At 36.4% G+C, this 18007-nt stretch overlaps 1 protein-coding gene and 1 non-coding gene across 2 annotated transcripts in view; one reads left to right on the top strand and one right to left on the bottom strand.

The window, feature by feature from the left end:
* The window catches only part of LOC129765312 (tyrosine-protein kinase Dnt), a 192119-nt gene that overhangs the window by 11411 nt on the left and 162701 nt on the right, over window positions 1–18007 (bottom strand). The window contains exon 11 of the mRNA XM_055765487.1: window positions 15559–15638. Coding sequence (XP_055621462.1) covers window positions 15559–15638 — 80 coding nt within the window. The remainder of the gene's footprint in view (window positions 1–15558; window positions 15639–18007) is intronic.
* On the top strand, window positions 12300–12436 carry LOC129772099 (U4 spliceosomal RNA). The gene has a single exon (XR_008742564.1). It is a non-coding gene; the product is annotated as a U4 spliceosomal RNA (small nuclear RNA).

The following is an 18007-nucleotide window of genomic DNA, read 5'->3' as shown; positions in this document are numbered from 1 at the left end:
AGATGCCAACTTCATAATACCCCTGTTATAGAAGCTCGCTTCCTTATTGGAAAAAAACTCGGATAGCCAATTTTACAGGCCTCTTTTGTGGCTAATTTCTGACTACCTAGCTCGTTCGCCATGGACAAAAACAGGTGGTAGTCACTTGGTGCAAGGTCCGTACTATACGGCGGATGCAAAAGAACCTCCCATCCGAGCTCCCGGAGCTTCTGGCGCGTCACCAAAGAAGTGTGTGGCCTGACGTTGTCCTGATGGAAAACAATTCGGCCTCTGTTTATCAAAGATGGCCTCTTCTTCATGAGTGCTACCTTCAAGCGGTCCAGTTGTTGGCAGTACAGGTCCGAATTGAGCGTTTGGCCATAGGGAAGCAGCTCATAATAGATTATTCCTTGACAATCCCACCAAACACATAGCAGAACCTTCCTGGCCGTTAATGAGGGCTTGGCCACCGTCTTAGCCGCTTCAGCGGGCTTCGACCACGACCGTTTGCGCTTCACGTTGTCGTAAGTGACCCACTTTTCATCGCCAGTCACCATCCGCTTCAGAAACGGGTCGATTTTGTTGCGATTCAGCAGCGATTCACATGCGTCGATATGGTCAAAGATGTATTTTTGCGTCAACGTGTGTGGCACCCATACATCGAGCTTCTTTGTGAATCCAAGCTTCTTCAAATGGTTAACAACGGTTTGATGACTTATCCCCAGCTCTTGGCCGATGCTACGGCTGCTACTATGCCGGTCTTTCTCGGCTAACTCAGCGATTTTGTCGCAATTTTCGACGACAGGCCTTCCGGAGCGTGGCGCATCTTCGACGACCTCTACACCAGAACGAAAACGTTGAAACCATTGTTGTGCGGTGGAAATGGAAACTGTATCGGGTCCATAAACTGCACAACTTTTATTGGCAGCTTGAGATGCATTTTTGCCTTTGTCATAGTAGTACTGTAAAATATGTCGGATTTTCTCTTTATTTTGCTCCATATTTGCGACACTATAACTCACGAACGACTTAACCAAACAAAACACTGTCAAGGATTATATTATAGCGCAAAAATACCTTTCCAACAAGCTATAGTATGACTCGATACAATGAATACAACTAGAACTACGCGCTTACAACGACACCTTGCGGAAATACCGCGGGACTTTTTTGACAGTCTAATATATATACAGGGGAACTTAGATATAACGTACACATATTCAAAGGCCAAAGGAATAATTTTTTGATTATTTTTTTCTGAAAGAACAATAAATTATCTTTATTGTGATACTAAAACATGTTTTGCACTTAAAACCAATCCCGACATATAACTGTTTTGTGATTCCGGATTCTAAATGAGTCAAATTTTATTCAACCGTACGAACGAACATGTCATAAAATGCCATGCCATAAAATGTGACATTTTATATGCATGTATGGGACTCCTCCTATTGGATGATAAACCGCACAAAAAGAGTCACACTAATGGGGAATTGCACAAAAAGAGATCGCACAAAAAGAAGTTTGCCTGTAGCTCGGTTGCGAGTAGCCGGCTCAAGACGTAACTTATTTATATTTGAACACTATTTTCATACCACTGCAAATCAAATGCAACGTTTGTTTCACGTGCGGGAGACATCATGAGAAAGGTTGGCTTGGACTTGAAGATGAATTTATTCATTAACCTTACTCAAACAGCCACACAATAAAGTAATATAAGCTACGTTTCTGAGTTATGCTTCGATATAACGTACAATTCGATACAACGTACAATTTTGAAAGTAAAATATACGTTATATCGAAGTTACCCTGTATACAGCCATTCCATGCCAAACCGATATAGTGGTTCTCAGATTTTCGTGAAAATTGGTAGTTTTGTTATTTATCGCAAAACATTAGACTCGTATTTTTAAATTTTTTCAGAAGGGTGACCATTTCCATGTAAGGTTGCCCGAAAAATCAACTTTTTCCTCTTTTTCCAAAAATTCATAACTTTTGAACTACTTAGCCGACATATCAAATTAAAACCAATTAGCTAATCTTTTTTGAAAAAATACCAGAGTTGCACAAAATTTGAATTTTGATTTCGTTATTATTTTTTGTATTTGTTTTTTATAGTTTTCATGGTCTCGGGACCAAAGGTGCTATATTTTTTTTGGAAAGAATTTTTTGTTAAAAATACCTAGAATTTTTTTGCATAGAATATCTCGAAACCAGCGAGGCGTTTTTTTGGTTTTAAGTTATGATTTTTCAAAGTCCAAAAAATAATTTTTCACTTTCTTTCCAAAAATGGCTTTTTTTTCTCAAAAATTTATTACTTTTGAATTACTGGACCGCTTCAGATGATTTATAGATCAAATTAAAGCCAATTAGCCATTCTTTTTTGAAAAAATGACACATTTGCCAATTAACTGAATTCTAGTCGCATACATCCACTCTAGTCGCATAGAAATATTGAACGAAAACTGAAAACATGTAAACTTTGAAAAATCATAACTTAAAAACGAAAAATAACATATCTCTGATTTTTGGATATGTTATGTAAACCTCTGCTTTCAAGAAAAAATATAAAAAATATAGCATCCTTTGTCCCGAAACTATGTAAACTATAAAAAACTAATACAATCAATAGTTACGAAATGAAAGTCAATTTTTTTCGCAAGTCTAATATTTTCAAAAAAAGAGTACTTGGCTTTAATTTTATGGGTCGATCATCTAAGTCGCTTCAGTAGATCAAAAGTTATGAATTTTTGTGTTGGAAAAAAGAGGAAAAACATTATTTTTCGAACCATCGGTTAATTTTGAAAAATCAAAACTCAAAACCGAAAATATATATATATATATATATATATATATATATATATATATATATATATATATATATATATATATATATATATATATATATATATATATATATAGATTTGATAGATTTGTTCATTATCGTTAGGGTGACCATTTCCGTTTAAGGGTGGTCCGAAAAATCCCTTTTTTCCTAAAATTACTTTTCTTTGTCTCTTTATTTTCCTTTATTTTTTATTTTTCCTAGAAAGCTAAGCTGAGGATGTTTTACATTAAATATCTCAAAATCAGAGATGTGTTCTTTTATTTAAGTTATGGTTTATCAAAGTTAACTGATAGTTCGGAATCTCAATTTTTCCCTCCTTTTCCTATCCTTAAAAAAACATAACTTTTGAACTACAATCACCTCGTCATTTTAGGAAAAATACTTCAGTTGCAGAATATTTATATGTTTTTCCCGTTATTATTGATTGTATTGTATTCATTTTTTTGTTTTCGTGGCTTTGGACTATATTTTTTAAATATTTTTCTTAAAAGCTGAGGATTCTTTACATAACATTTCTCGATATGATGAGATTTTTCAAATTTATTCATTTTTCTCTCTTTTTTCCACTACAAAATTTCATAACTTTTGAACTACTGGACCAATTCAGCTGATCGACATAACAAATTAAAGCTTATGAGTTAGTTTTCCTTGAAAAATATTACTCTGCAAAACAAATGGTTTTTAGTTTTTGAAATTTTAGATTGAGTTAGTTTTTCATAGTTTGGTGTCAAAAAACAAATTGTAGAAGGGTTTGAGAGCTTTTATTTGGTTGATGAAAACAATCAAGCTCATTATGAATTTTTGGATTGTAACCAACAATAACCCCTTCAAAACCACTATGTTTTAAGTTTTTCACTTCCAAAAGGTTATTTAAATCTACTAATTTATATGTTTCACAACTTTTTCCTGTTGAAGGCGATATTTATCAGCGTCAAATCGCCTTCAATGAATTTTACTCTTTAGTCCGTAAAAATACCATCGTTAACTGGCAACGCAAATGGAACGAAGATGAATTGGGCCGGTGGCTTCACTCGATTATCCCTAAGGTTAGCCTCAAACCATGGTTCAAAAGTCTGGACTTGAGTCGGGACTTTATTCGCACCTTCTCCCGACTCATGTCCAATCACTGTTCGTTAGACGCGCTACTCTTTCGTTTCAATCTGGCCGGCAGCAATATCTGCGTTTGTGGCCGAGGTTACCACGACATCGAACACGTTGTTTGGTCGTGTGAGGTGTATCTTGTTGCCAGATCGAATTTAGAGAACTCCCTTCGGGCTAGAGGAAGGCAGCATCGAACACGTTGTTTGGTCGTGTGAGGTATATCTTGTTGCCAGATCGAATTTAGAGAACTCCCTTCGGGCTAGAGGAAGGCAGCCCAATGTGCCGGTGAGAGATGTGTTGGCTCGGTTAGACCTTGATTACATGTCCCAAATATATGTTTTCCTTAAATCTATCGATGTTCGTGTGTGATTATCCTAATATCCTTATACCCTCCATTTCTTCCTTTGTGAGTAATTGGTCCGCTTGCTATAAACAGGAGAATGAAATGTAAATTCACAACAGATGTACGAATAGATTTAAGAATTGAGTGTGTGTGATTATCAACATTGTAATAATTTCCTTATACCCCATCCTTTTCCTGAGAAAAATATGTCACCCTTTTAATCTCGAGTCCACCGCGAGTAATCAGTTTCCCACATTACTAACCATAGATTTAAGAAAATTGTTCATATATATAGTTTTAAAAATATATTCAAGATTTCGGCTCCTTTAAACTTATGTAACTGAGCCTGTAAAAATAAACGAATTTATAAAAAAAAAACTTTTTCCTGTACTAAAGTTTGACATAATTCAAATGGGTATGCGTAGAAGGATTTTTTTCTATCAAATATGATCATCTATCACATCCTCAGAGATTCTAGATAATTTTTTTTTGTAGATAGGTAGATAGGTGTATTCTGACTTTAAAGGGGTGAATCAAAAATTAAATTCTTTTATATTCAAAACACATAATATATATATATATATATATATAAACAAATGAAAAAAAATGTTTCGATAATACTGCCGTTCTACGCATAGTCGTCCCATGTTCCGAAATCAGCAACTTAGAAAAACGCAATCAAGGTTTTCTGTCATATTTGTCTACCAGAAGGTTTTACTTTCTAAGACCCAACTTTTTTATGTATCTAAAAAACCAATTCCACTTTTATCTCGAATTTCCGACTTTCAACATAAAATACTACTAGCAGAGAGCTGCCGGTATAAAACCAATGTGAATGTGTGATAGATGAAAATATTCTAAAGACGTTCTAGTGGGGGTGAACATTGAAAATAATGTCTGAATAATTTGAAAAGAGAATCCGTGAAGCTCGTCTAAAGGCGGGCTTGGGTTGTAGAGGGTTAATCATTTCAATTCAGCAATACATCGGATTTTTTTATAAGCAGTAAACTATTGTTTGGTGAAATGTGACTCACTGAATCAATGAAGCTTGGTTACGGGTTTGAAAATTTATGGTAGGACAATTATGCCTAGAATATCAACATGGGACAATTGAACTTGATGTTGTTTTCTGAAAGACTGGGAGCAAACATCAGTTTTTTTGTGTTTTTCCAAATGATTATGCATAAAAACATCGTTTTATGATGAGAAGCGAAATTTGTCAAATAGTTACATGTGGAAACTATGTGTAAAACCGCAGTATGATAGGATAAATAAATAATCACTTGTGAATCGTATAGTGGTGTGAGCGCAGTGAGTAATCTGTGCAACACCTTGGCAGAACATAAATCTCATTGATATTAGGCATTCGTTAACAGGGTGAACACGTGTTCCGTTAAACTTTTTTTAATTTGTTTTATTTTTTTTACTTGCGCGCATAAGCCCTGCTGAAAGCATGATATGAAATTCTTGTACTTGAACCGATTAATTTATTATGGATCTACAAAAAATATATGGTGGGACAGTTATGCCTAGAATATCAACATGGGACAATTGAGCTTGAAACTGTTTTTTTTAAATCTGGGAACAAACAAGTGTTTTTCCGGAAGATTTTGCATAAAAAACATCGTTTTATGGAGAAAAGTGAAAATTTTCAAAAAGTTACATGGGACAACTATGCGTAGAGCGGCAGTATATACAGTGAAAATAAATCGGAGACTGTTTTTAAACGTGTTCGCTCTGTACTCAAAAAGATTTTCTGCCGGGCTGTTTCCATTTGAAGAACTCCTATATAGCCTAATATGAAAAGATTGCAATTGGGTAACATGGATCTTTTTTTAAGTAGCGAAAATGTCTACGCACCCTAACAAAAATGATAGACGTGGTGCTACGCAATTCGAAGTTATTGGGTACTTTTCCTGAACGATGATTTAATTTTGGTAAATTCGAGCATTCTTTTTGGGTTAGAAGGGCATCAAAGTGCAACGTATTTCAAACCTTATCTAAAGAAGGAATTTTACCATAGTGTGTTCTTCGATGAAAATTGAGGATTTTGTTCCGCAACAATTGCTGTCGTCGGCGCCACCAACCTGCCGATTTGGTTCGGATTTTCAGTTTGGCTCTGAAAAGTGGGTAGTCAACAGTACGGGTTAATGTTGAGAGTTTATTTGCCAATTTACTCAAATTGCCTTTCTATTGCTTTGCCACTCACTCGCGTCCCTAAGCGCAAGCATTCATTCATCGACCCTTATCAGTGCTACCAAATATTTGTACTAAAGAATTCATTTTTAAATTTTGTCCTACGTTAACAATGCAATCATGCTGCTAGTATCTGATATCACTCCATTCTGGATATGTATTCGAAATCACGGCAATAAACTTGAGTTCTCACATACCAAATATGAATAAAATCTAAATGATGGTTTTATAACTTATTCAAAATTAGTTCCTTATGCTGTATTCACTCGTTCTTAGATAGTTTTCTATAGATTAAAGATATTCAGGCTACAATAGTTCAAATGGAACTGGAACATGCTAAAATGCAAATGGTGTATGAATTTTATTGAAAAGCTACTTTTAGGTCTCGAAATCCCGTATCCTCCAGTCTCCTGTGAATCATTGGTATCCGCCAACATAGCACAAAAATAATCCAAAACCTTCTACATTTATGCACATACAGCTAGCAATGTAATTGAAACTACACTAAGAGCAGTTCGCTACCTTCCATACAGTGCTGCTCAATCACACCAGTAATAAATTTGTTAAGTTTAACCACAAACATCAAACATTAGCCTCCTCCGAGACTCTCCTGATTTATGTTACGACAGTCAAACAGCCGCGATGCTTTCCAGGCAATCCAATTGCTTCCAATGCCTCTCAAACTTTCCCCACTTAGGCCTGCCAGGGGAAAGAGCAAAGAGTGAAGAGCATGACAACTTTAATCAAAGCAAATGGAATCATAACTTTATTTCCCATCGTAAAACACTTTCGGCCTTATAACAAGCGGCACGGCATAAACGGCGTGCAACTTCAAAGAGCAACAAAAACCTGGCAATAATGTCAAAACAGGAAGAGCGAGTATAGAATAAAATAGAAATTCAGCGTGGGTGGGTGGGTATCAAAGCAAAAACCATTGTTCTCTTCAGTGCCATAATTTCCACGGTAATTTGCTGCCTTCCTTCCTGGGCATACTTTTTCCGTCGTTTTTCATTTCAATTCCAGTGGTACTCTGCTGGAGTGCCCTCTTCGGTTCATCACCGAAACGCTGCTCTCCAGCGTCCCATTCGTGTACAATATTGCTTCCGACTGTGCCACTACCGAGTTGGCCCCGTTATCCTGATTACAATGAAAGCGTAAGTGAGAAAAGTGAAGCTGAAAGTTGCAACAAAAATATTTACTAGCAATACAATGGCAATAAAAAATATACTGACCCCCTTCCATAGCGAGCTGTGGTCACACCCTGTCTATGTTGAGTTTAAAATTTCGTTTTATGTTCGAATAAACGCCAAATTGAGCTTCCCACCTCTCGCAATTGCGATTCCTTGCTCGGATGCTTTTATTGCACATTTACATATTGTCGCTGCTACCCTTTTCCTAAACTCGTTACTTCGGGAGAGTGCGTTTGGCATACCAAAGCGACTGTATAATTCAGGAACGCTGAAACGTTCTACATATATAATTTAATTTCCGCCATTAGAGAATGGCATTGATGCAGCTGGATGAGTGCGATACACAACAGAGCATGAAATAAAATAGACTGATGGAGACAGCAAAAGAGCGCAAAAAAACTTAAAAAAAAATTTACTTCGCATCTAATTAGCAATAACGAAAAAATAGGGACGAAATTTCTGTTGGAGCAAGGCAATACATAAAAAGAGCATTCAAGTTCGAGTAGGATTAATTCTCTGGACGTGAAAATTCAAATTATCGTTATCGCAAAATATTCAACAACTTGAATAAAGAAGCAAAGGCTCACAAAAGAGTTGACGACAGGGCGTGGAATGTTGTCGTCGCATAGGACTCCAGAAAATGCCGTTCCGTCGACATCGTCAGCCTCCAAGCCGCATACCGAACTGAACTTCTTTTTCTAAACACTCAGCTTTTTGTTTATGGGCTTGACGCTGAACCGGTCTGCTCGTCGCTCGTTGTTAAAACTCTTTGCGCCCATCTTCATTCCCGTGCGAAGCAGTTCTTGTTGGGAACTTGGAGTGGCCAATTGATGGTGGTGAATGAATAAATAGCAACATATCAGTCTGATTCCCCCCTTATCTGCCACACAGACGACGACAACATAGCTATGCTGATGGGTGGGGATAATTGCTGGGAATGAAATGATGGCAAGAATTCGGGCAACAAATTAGTTGTACGCAAAGGCTGCCACTATTTTGGGTTTGTTTCATTTGAATTTAAATAGAGGTTTCTAGCGATGAATTCTGGGTAGTTTCGAAGTGAACGTGTTTCACTTTTTTCGAGCAACTGTACAAAAGAAACATTTGCAACTTGTCGTTTGACGATTTTAGCTCTTTCTGTTTTGGATTGTGCACCAGATTTTTGCAACTAGAAAAGTCTGTGCAACTGTTTCACTGCTTGAACCGTTAACATTGTCAAGACTAAAAGTTTTACTTCATAAATATATTGTTACGATGAGAACGAATACCCGGAATATACAACATGCAAAAAGTGTGAAGAACTATTCGCACGTTCTTATAGCTCTCGACGTTTCTAATTCTAAACAATTTGAATCAGCCTTCAATTTTCATATGTGAACTCTCACAGTGGCAGAGCTCTGCATAGTCATATTTAACTGAGGATAGTCAGCTGACTATCTGACTGACTATATCCGTATTCAGTTAGTAATGACTTTTGTCTTCTTCACGCAGTTTCTCCACCAAAACGACTAAACCAGTGGTTTTCAACATTTTTTGTTCAATTCCCCCCTTTTACAAAAATTGATCCCGGTGCTTCATCCCTATCAATGTTTTTGTAAGAAAGTCTGTATCATATCAGTAAAGTAATGTAAGAATACTAACGGTTTTCAAGTTATATTCGCAACAAATTTGTTTTATACATACATCTGATTACAAAAAAGGTATACAAAGTTTGACAAGTCAGTATGGTACCTGCGCCTGAACAATTTCCGCCAAAATTGTAATGCTTGAGAACGTTGTCGAAAAACACACCTCCACCCCTATCCTGTATTTCGATTGATCTGAAATGTTTCGAACGAGTTCATAAAATTCCATTCTGTATTCCATTACCAAATTTGTTCTTTGATATAAGGAAAATATATTCCAAGTTTAACTTATTGTAAAAACAGGAAGTGGGTTATATCTGTGGTATAACCGCAAGGGAGGCGTAAGACTATCGTTGATTTAGTGATAATTTGTTTTTAGTTAATCTGAATCAATTCTGAATGAATGAATAAATAAATATTTTGGGGCTTCGAAAACGAGAGCGTTACGTTGGAGGCACAATATTCAGCAAAAAGTTGTATAATACAAAATACATTGCTTGTATTGTGATATCATTTGTATTCCATTTCCAATGGACAAAATATATGTTGCATTAAATCAGTCTACATAATTTTTGCGTTTGCCTCATCCTTTCTCACAACACCCATTTTTCGTTTGAGAAATTGTTGAGCAACCATCGTTTGCCAGTGCGCGTAGAGCGGGAATTCCTTCCTAAGATTTATTGCACCTCTAATAATTTGCCGAAAGACGTCTTACGATCTTAAATATCCAATATTCCCTTGTACAATTCCCCCTTTTAATGACCAAATTCCCCACCGGTTGAAAATCACTGGACTAAACAGTCAGTCCGGCGTTTAGTCGCTGTCTCCCTCTACCGACTCGACTATATCATTTCATTCTTCCAAGTCAAATTGTGCTCAATGCATTTTGAAGTGACTTCACCAAAACGAATTCGTTCCTCTCTTTCTCTTTCCCATGTGCGTGTGTATGCATCGATGTTGGAGTTCAACGTGGTTTGACATACGCTACAGGTGAACTAGATTCTTTTGTATCGTACACGAAAATTACTCACACGTATAAAATAGTGTGCAGAGTGTGTACGCTGTTTCGCACGCTAATACTAACGCTAGGACCTTTATAGCATACTTGATAAATGTCTAAGTTCGTTGGTTTGAGTTCACGATGAATAGACAATAAACCGTCCATTGATGAGGTAACTTCAAACATCAAAATTATCTGATCTGATCTTTTTTGCATCATAAATCATGTTTTCGTTCCTCTTTATATGGACGTAAAACTAAGATTGCGTACGCGGGTATAAATTTCGTTCCTAGGGGAGCAGAAGTGTGTATTGAAGTCAGTTGAATGAAGAGGCAGATTTGTATTCATTAGTCGAAGCAGTTAAAATAACAATTGACTGGACTAGTTCACCAGTCATCCTCGCTAGTCAACACTAGTCAATTCATTTTCTAGTCAAGTCACTTTTTGTTGTGGGCGACTGCCGAAGCAGTTCTAGTCGAAGCGAAGCTACTGAGAGTAGAGTCGGTCTTCATTTTTCACCTTCGAAGATTTCGGACCCTTCACAGTGGGATGGTACACAACCGTATACAGGTTGTTGTCTTGAGGGAGTTGATTTTCTGTATTTTTCTTAAAGATACTCGATATGATTTCCCCATTTAGAGTCGAGATAGATACGAATATATTTGGAACTTTGGACACTCCACACAGTCTCGAAGCAGTCCACCACGGAAGCTTGAAGTTTTGGTACGTGAGCCTACTTCTAAGTGGAACATTCTCGCGAAAAATGTCAAATAATCATTAGTGAAAACATGAATCAGCTACGAACCAAGCAAATTCCTATCTATGCTCGATAGCGAATTCACCTGCCCCAGACCTATTGCAGTAAGTGATTCTGTTAGTTCAGTAAAGATTGCAGTAAAGGGTTAATGAGCGTGTTCATTGCATTTATTGATCTCTCAATAGGGTTCTGCCAGTAAACTCGAAATATTTTTGAAAATGCTTGATTCGGATATCAAAACTGTTATCTATCTCAAATATCTCTGAACTCTTCGATCCCCGTTCCCATTTTCCATGAGATGCAATATATTGTGCAGGACATGGTTTCTGAAGGCAACACTTTTCGACATGCAGTTAACAGCATATGTCTAAATGTACAACAGGAACTCCAAAGGAAGTCGCACGATGAACGGTGTGGATTTGAGTTATTTGCTCGGAGGACCATTTTTTATGCGGCCCCTACCCTGTTAAACTGTGTGGCGAAATTTATTTTTTAAGACTATTTGTGAAGTTTTGTACGATTTTTATATGATTTTTGTGCGATCCCTATTCCTTGCACAAAAACAGGTTTATCTGCACAAAACGAAAAACGAATTTTAGGTGAAACTATTTTTTGGCGATATTTCTCGATATTCCATACTAAGACGCACTTCCAGTATTTTTACAATTTTTATCTGGAGCTTTTGAGAATGTCATAAGAAAATAGAAAAAAGTATATAGCATTCCATATACAATTAGATGAGAAATTTATTCAGTTTTTTTTCACCTAACACAAACGGAAGCTAACTTGTGAATGAATTAGAATGATGGGCGGTGCTTATGTTGCAATATATTTCTCTTCAGATTAGCACGAAATACGTCTGGCGCGAAAAGCACCACCGACAGCACTGAGAACCCGCTCGAAAAAATTCCCAATAAAGCACACGCCAGAACTGGTTTCCGTATACATCCGACTTGAAATACGCTGCACTCCGACGTCATGTTTAATTTGGAAACAATGCTCAAATTCACGAGAATTAAATGATCGACTGGAAAAAGCCACTAATAAGTCCGAACTCACTCTTGAATAGTGATGAAACGGATAGTGGTTTGGCCGGATACCGGATACCCGGCCAGCTTCGGCTCTTTATTAGCAAATACAAAATTGAGAGGAACGGCATTTGACATGGTGCTAATAAAATGTTGAATTACTCATAACTCATTTTTAAATAAAAATTTTGAACGAATATCAAATTTCTCGTTTAGAACAAGTATCCAATTTAGCTTTGCGCAGTGGCGATATCGTATCCAATGAGGTTATACCGAGGTGCGATTATTGCTAATTAAAAAAAATCCTATTTAATAACCCATCAAACATTAAGTCGTATGAATAGCTATAATTGGAGGCGATATACATACAACCAAGACACATTTGAATGATATATGATGCAGATAACTTGCATATACACACAAAAGTGGAGGCGATATACGTATATGCCATATTTTGTACGCATATAAAGCCGTATATAACGATATGCGATGCTTTTTGGACTGATATGCGATTTGATACGACAACGTTACCACTCAATCCATAGATGACATGGAAAATCGTGTTTTTGCATTTTATGCGATTTTAGATATATATGATCGATATTTTGATTCATATTTTATGCGATTGTGATTTGATACGAAATTATATGTAACTTATCATGTGCAAAGTTATACGATTTAATGCTTGCTGGGAATTTATCATGTTTTCTACAACGAATTTAAAACTGTTTTATTTTGATAATGGTTTTATATTATTATAAATAGATTCTTGTGAGTGTGTTGAGATAATTCGAATAATGGCCGAGTAAGAATGAGATTTACATGCAATCAGCAATAAATTATTTTCATTGAGATTGAGAACAAACTTTGAACTGTTTTCAGGGATGGAAGGCTGAAATCGAAATTATTATGATCGGCGACGCATTTACTAATTTGAAGACTCAACAACTTTTAGGCTTGATGGAGAAGTGCGTTGGGCTTTTATATAGTTGAGGTATTTTTGCATGTTGCTGCATCAAAAATTGTATACCTTATAAGGATAAGCACGAGACTGTACAAAGAGCACCGAACTTACTTCGTATGAGAACATATTTAAATGCTGGAGAGCTCGTTTTAACTACTTAGAAGAACATCAAAATTATCTCATTGAAACCTTTTTAGACCCGATGTTCAGGTCAGACCATTTAGGTGTTCTCGAAACGTAAACAGACCGACAAGAATCATTAAAATCAAAATCATTTTACAAAAATATCCTGAGACGAATCTTCTGAGAATAACAGCTAATTGCCATCTTCAACGAAACATTGTTCAGAAAGCTTTCACTGATCGGCACAGTAATAACATACCCAAATAAACTCTCAACGTCAACACACCACGTTAGCTCATTACTGGCTAAATTGCGACTGAATTTTGTATTCCATTCTTTGTTTTTGAGATGCTTTAAACTTTGCAGTTCATTCGCCTCTAGGGGAATTTTGTATCTTCTACCCTTCCCTTATGCACCCAGATTTTTTTTACGCGGGGGCCTCATAAAAAAAACGCGTAAAAAAAACCGTGTTAAATCGAAAATTGTAATAACTCGTGATAACTTGTAATAACTCCTTTGTGAAAGGTTTGGTGGTCCTGAAATTCATTGTTGTTCTCGCGTGCACAATCTACGTAACGCGATAAGGGGGGGAGGGGGGTCGAGGTTGCGTTACTTTCTGTGTATTAGAGATAGGAAATTGCGTTACGTAGGGGGGAGGGAGGGGGTCCAAAATCCGGATTTTTAGCGTTACGTAATTTGTGCACGACGCCTAACGATCTAAATTTTGAATTAAAATTTCAGTAACGTTAATGTAGAATAATTTAAAATTTCTGTCACCTATTGTCCACTTCCTACGGTGTAACTTTCTATTGTTTTTCACTGTCTTAAAAATCTATTAAGATCCGTTCTTTTCGCCGGTCGAAATGAAAGAGGCCTTTCAATGCTTTCAAATTCAATCTTGAACCTGTGGCGTCCCGCAAATTCATATTCGACAGCGATCACACAGACAACCGCACACAGGTTTGAATCGCTGACAAAACCCTTATGACAAATGCAAAATATTACCTCAATCGAACTTTATTTACTAGTGTCGCAGACGTTTAAACTTGAGTTTTTTGAAAACCGAAAAATTACCCAAGTACAGGGAGTACAGGAAATCGAGGCTAAAAAGTATTTTTTAAAACTCTCAAAAAATTGTATGAATAATCCTTTCGATTTGTTTTCTTTGACAAAAATACAACTAATCCAGATTTTGTTTATAATCAAGATAGCGATATGGTGTATTCGACAAGGTCTCCTGACTCCTGAAAAAACAATATATTACTCGTAAAATATGAATGTGTAAATTCTCGCATTGGACGTGTTCTTCACGTGTTTTAAATATTAAAAAATAGAAAAGCAGAATATGTCGATTGCGATAATCTACACACTAAAAAACTTCGAGATAAAACATTCATAAAAGTTGTTGTTAGCGAAAATTTTTCCCTGTAACTGAACCCTCTTTAGGATGTATGGATGACTTGTTGGTAATTTTATGGGCCTATTTTATGGACAATGGTCACTTTTTTTCAGAATTTTAAAAAACATATTTTTGATAAAAATAAATTTCAAAAAATTTTCAATATATTTTTTTCAATTTACTTTTTTTAAACTGTTTGATATTTTTTTGAATGAACTTGTTAGAAATTGTAAGGATTATTCATACAATTTTTTTTATAATTTTAAAAACAAAACGTTTTAGAGAAAACTGAATTTCAATTTCCAATTTTTTTAGTATTATTTGAAAAAAAAAACTTTTTTGGTATTTTTTTTATTAAAATTTGAATAATTCTGTACATTTCATCATTTGGCCAAAAATGTGTAGGTATTATAGTTTTTGAGTTATATTGAGTTATATTGAGTTATTTTCGTAAAAGAAATCTGCCAATATTAAAATGCCATAAAGAACATTTTCCATTTGCCCTGGATAAAATTTCTACTATTTGTTGGAGACAATATGTAGTTTCTGAGATATTCCATTTTTAAATTTTATTACTATATCCTATCATTTTACCGTTATAGTTTATTTTCTGAAATGGTACCATTTTTTCATAAGCCTTTTTCCAAAATTGTTCGTGATCGTATTTAAAAAACTAATACCGTAAAATGGCATTGTACCTAGTGCCGTATAAGTTGACGAAGTTTTAGCTAAATCAAAAATGTGAAATTAAAAGTTTCGTATTAGTTATAAATTAATGAATTCAAAAGCTAAAAGTTTGTAGAATAAAAACATTGTACGCTCATATTTTTCACTTTATTTTTTATAGATTTTCTAAACGTATCATTGAGTGCACGGTAAGAAAAAAGTGCTTCACATTTTGGTTGGTTTCCGAAAAAAAAGAACCACGAATCGATAATTCCTGTATTGTTATGATCAACAATCTAATTTTCAGAAACAATAAAAACGTAGTTCAATTTCACTTACAATTCATCCGGACAATTGACGGGCTGTGCTAACCGATAGCCGTCCCTAAGATAAGCGGCCAGCTCGAATGAGTCCACTTCCTGTTGGAGCATGCGAAAGAAGAAAAAAAAATAAAGTGTCAGTTAATAAAGTAGCTCGGAGATTATGCGAACGCCGACGTGTAACCGCAGGTGGTCAAAGGAAGTGAGAAAGCAAATAAAAAAGATTATGCTATATCCGCTATGGATCCGTTTACTGCCTTTCTCGTTCTCACACTCCTTCCGCCTTCTATTGCTATAACGGCTTTGATCTCTCTAGTAGTGGAATTCATTAAAATCACACACAAAAAAATGTTACTCGCTTGCATGAGAAAAATATAACGTGGAGAGAGATTAAAGGGCCCAGACCGGAGGATTGGGGCGAGAGCCAATAAAGTAATTTAGTTCCTGGCCGAGCCCTTTGTGGAAGTCCTTGTTTACGCGTCGCACTTCTCTTTCTCTGGATCTTTCTCATTCAGGGACGATGGCGCCTTTGGTTTGGTTAGGATGCACGGGGACAAATGAATGGCCATAAAATTTTATGGCCGACTGACTTAGCAAAATGGTTCTGCTCGGATGGGAGGGGGCAATGAATATGAAACAATAACAAGACAAAACCATAAAGACTTAACCGCTGGAAATTATGTCAAGGGAGTGTTGCAGCGTAGCTTGTCGACAGAGTTGGCATATTTATTGGTAAGATATGATATAGAATTGGAGTATCGTCGGGATTTGCTATTCATGAGAGACACTCTATAAAATACCGGATGAGAAACACATATAACACATATACACATATACTCATCCGATGTACTGAAATTGTTCGAGTGCCCCAGTTCGACTGGCAACACTTTTTGGTCCAGTATCAGTTTCTGGATAGTGCCATTAAAAATACTTCGAATTCTGTCAACTCCTATGCACAGGATTTATAAGCGTAAGCAAGGGGAGCAACAAGAAATGAGTTATATTTGTTTTAACGAGCGACGAATAAATACTACTCCGGATCGGATGTATGCTGGGAAGGGAAGTGTTGAGACGTTTTATGTATATACGGGGTGAGAACGACAAAATTATGATTATTGCCCATAATATCCTGTGTGCGCTTTGTGGGCAAAGGCAAAGGACTCAAACGTCGGAACGAGTGAGACTGAAACATGAAGGCATGTCATCAAACGGGGGAAACAGTGGGAACGAATTAATTTTATTAATTGACGCTTATTTATTATTAATTTATAATCGAACATAATGTGGTAATGAATTTGCTCCCTCCTGATTTCCCCCGAACAGTAATCAGCCGGATGCCATTTGTTATTTCTACACATGACCTAAATAACAGCCGGGTCATTAAGTGCCAGGGCAGTAGTTCTGACCACCGATCGATGGGAGCTCTGCCAAATGACGTTGTGACAGTGAGTTTGGGCTACAGTCGTAATTAATTACTTCGTGGTGTTTATATTATTTGTTCTATCCATTGGAAGGGTTCATTATGGACTGGACAGACTGTGGGCCTTTCATCTTGACCACGTTAAAAAAACCTAATCAACGAATGGTTCGGTCCTTTCACAATTTAGTCTTTCGACGTTGATTAAGTCAACCTTATCACGAAAGCAATCACAGCCTTTTTTTTGTCGCAGAATACGACGATATTCGGCGAAACGCTGAAACAGGTCAACTTTTCGTGCTTCTGTGTCTATTTGGGTGATTTAGTTGGATCTGTTTTCGGTTGAATTAACGTTATCGATGTTGACCTACGAACACAAAAGTAGATCCGGCATTTCGAGCACTCTCGATCAATGCGACCATAACCCGTTTTCGGTATGACGGATGCAATCGTTCTAGGATGGTACACTGGATGGACAACATCGTAATTTATACAGATTATTTAAAATTATTGCCAGTTTTGTATGCATCCTTTTGTGATCTTTATCGCTGGAGCGACTATGCGATTCCATTTGATTGCGTTTCGCAGCAAGCATGAAAGCCGTACCAAAGCTAATTTTGAATTGTACTCGCAGAAGTTTAAACCGAGTGACATTTAGTTATTTGAAAAATAACTTCCGCTTCATGAAACTTGAACTACGGTTCGGCTCAAGAAGTTTTCTCATGAACGTCTTTTCTCGCACCGACTCGGAATTGGACTCCCTATTTGAAATTCGATTTATTAGTGCTGACGTTGAGTAGTTGTTTGATTTGAACGAATCAATCTCAACTAGCGGGAGTTTTGATTCGAGCAATTGCTCTTGATGATCGATATGGAGAATGAATCGGAAGCTTGAAGACGGATGTCACTCGATTTAACTTGAATGAGAAAGGAAAAATTGAATACATGTTAAAAAAACATCAATTGGTTCGACAACTCGCAAGCAGATCGGACAAGTTATTAATCGATCCAACAGAGGTGTTTTTTTCACATCGAATAATAGTGTGCTTTT

Source organism: Toxorhynchites rutilus, chromosome 2 (assembly GCF_029784135.1).
Source record: "Toxorhynchites rutilus septentrionalis strain SRP chromosome 2, ASM2978413v1, whole genome shotgun sequence".
Lineage (NCBI taxonomy): Eukaryota > Metazoa > Arthropoda > Insecta > Diptera > Culicidae > Toxorhynchites > Toxorhynchites rutilus.
This window is presented reverse-complemented; position numbering and strand designations above follow the sequence as displayed.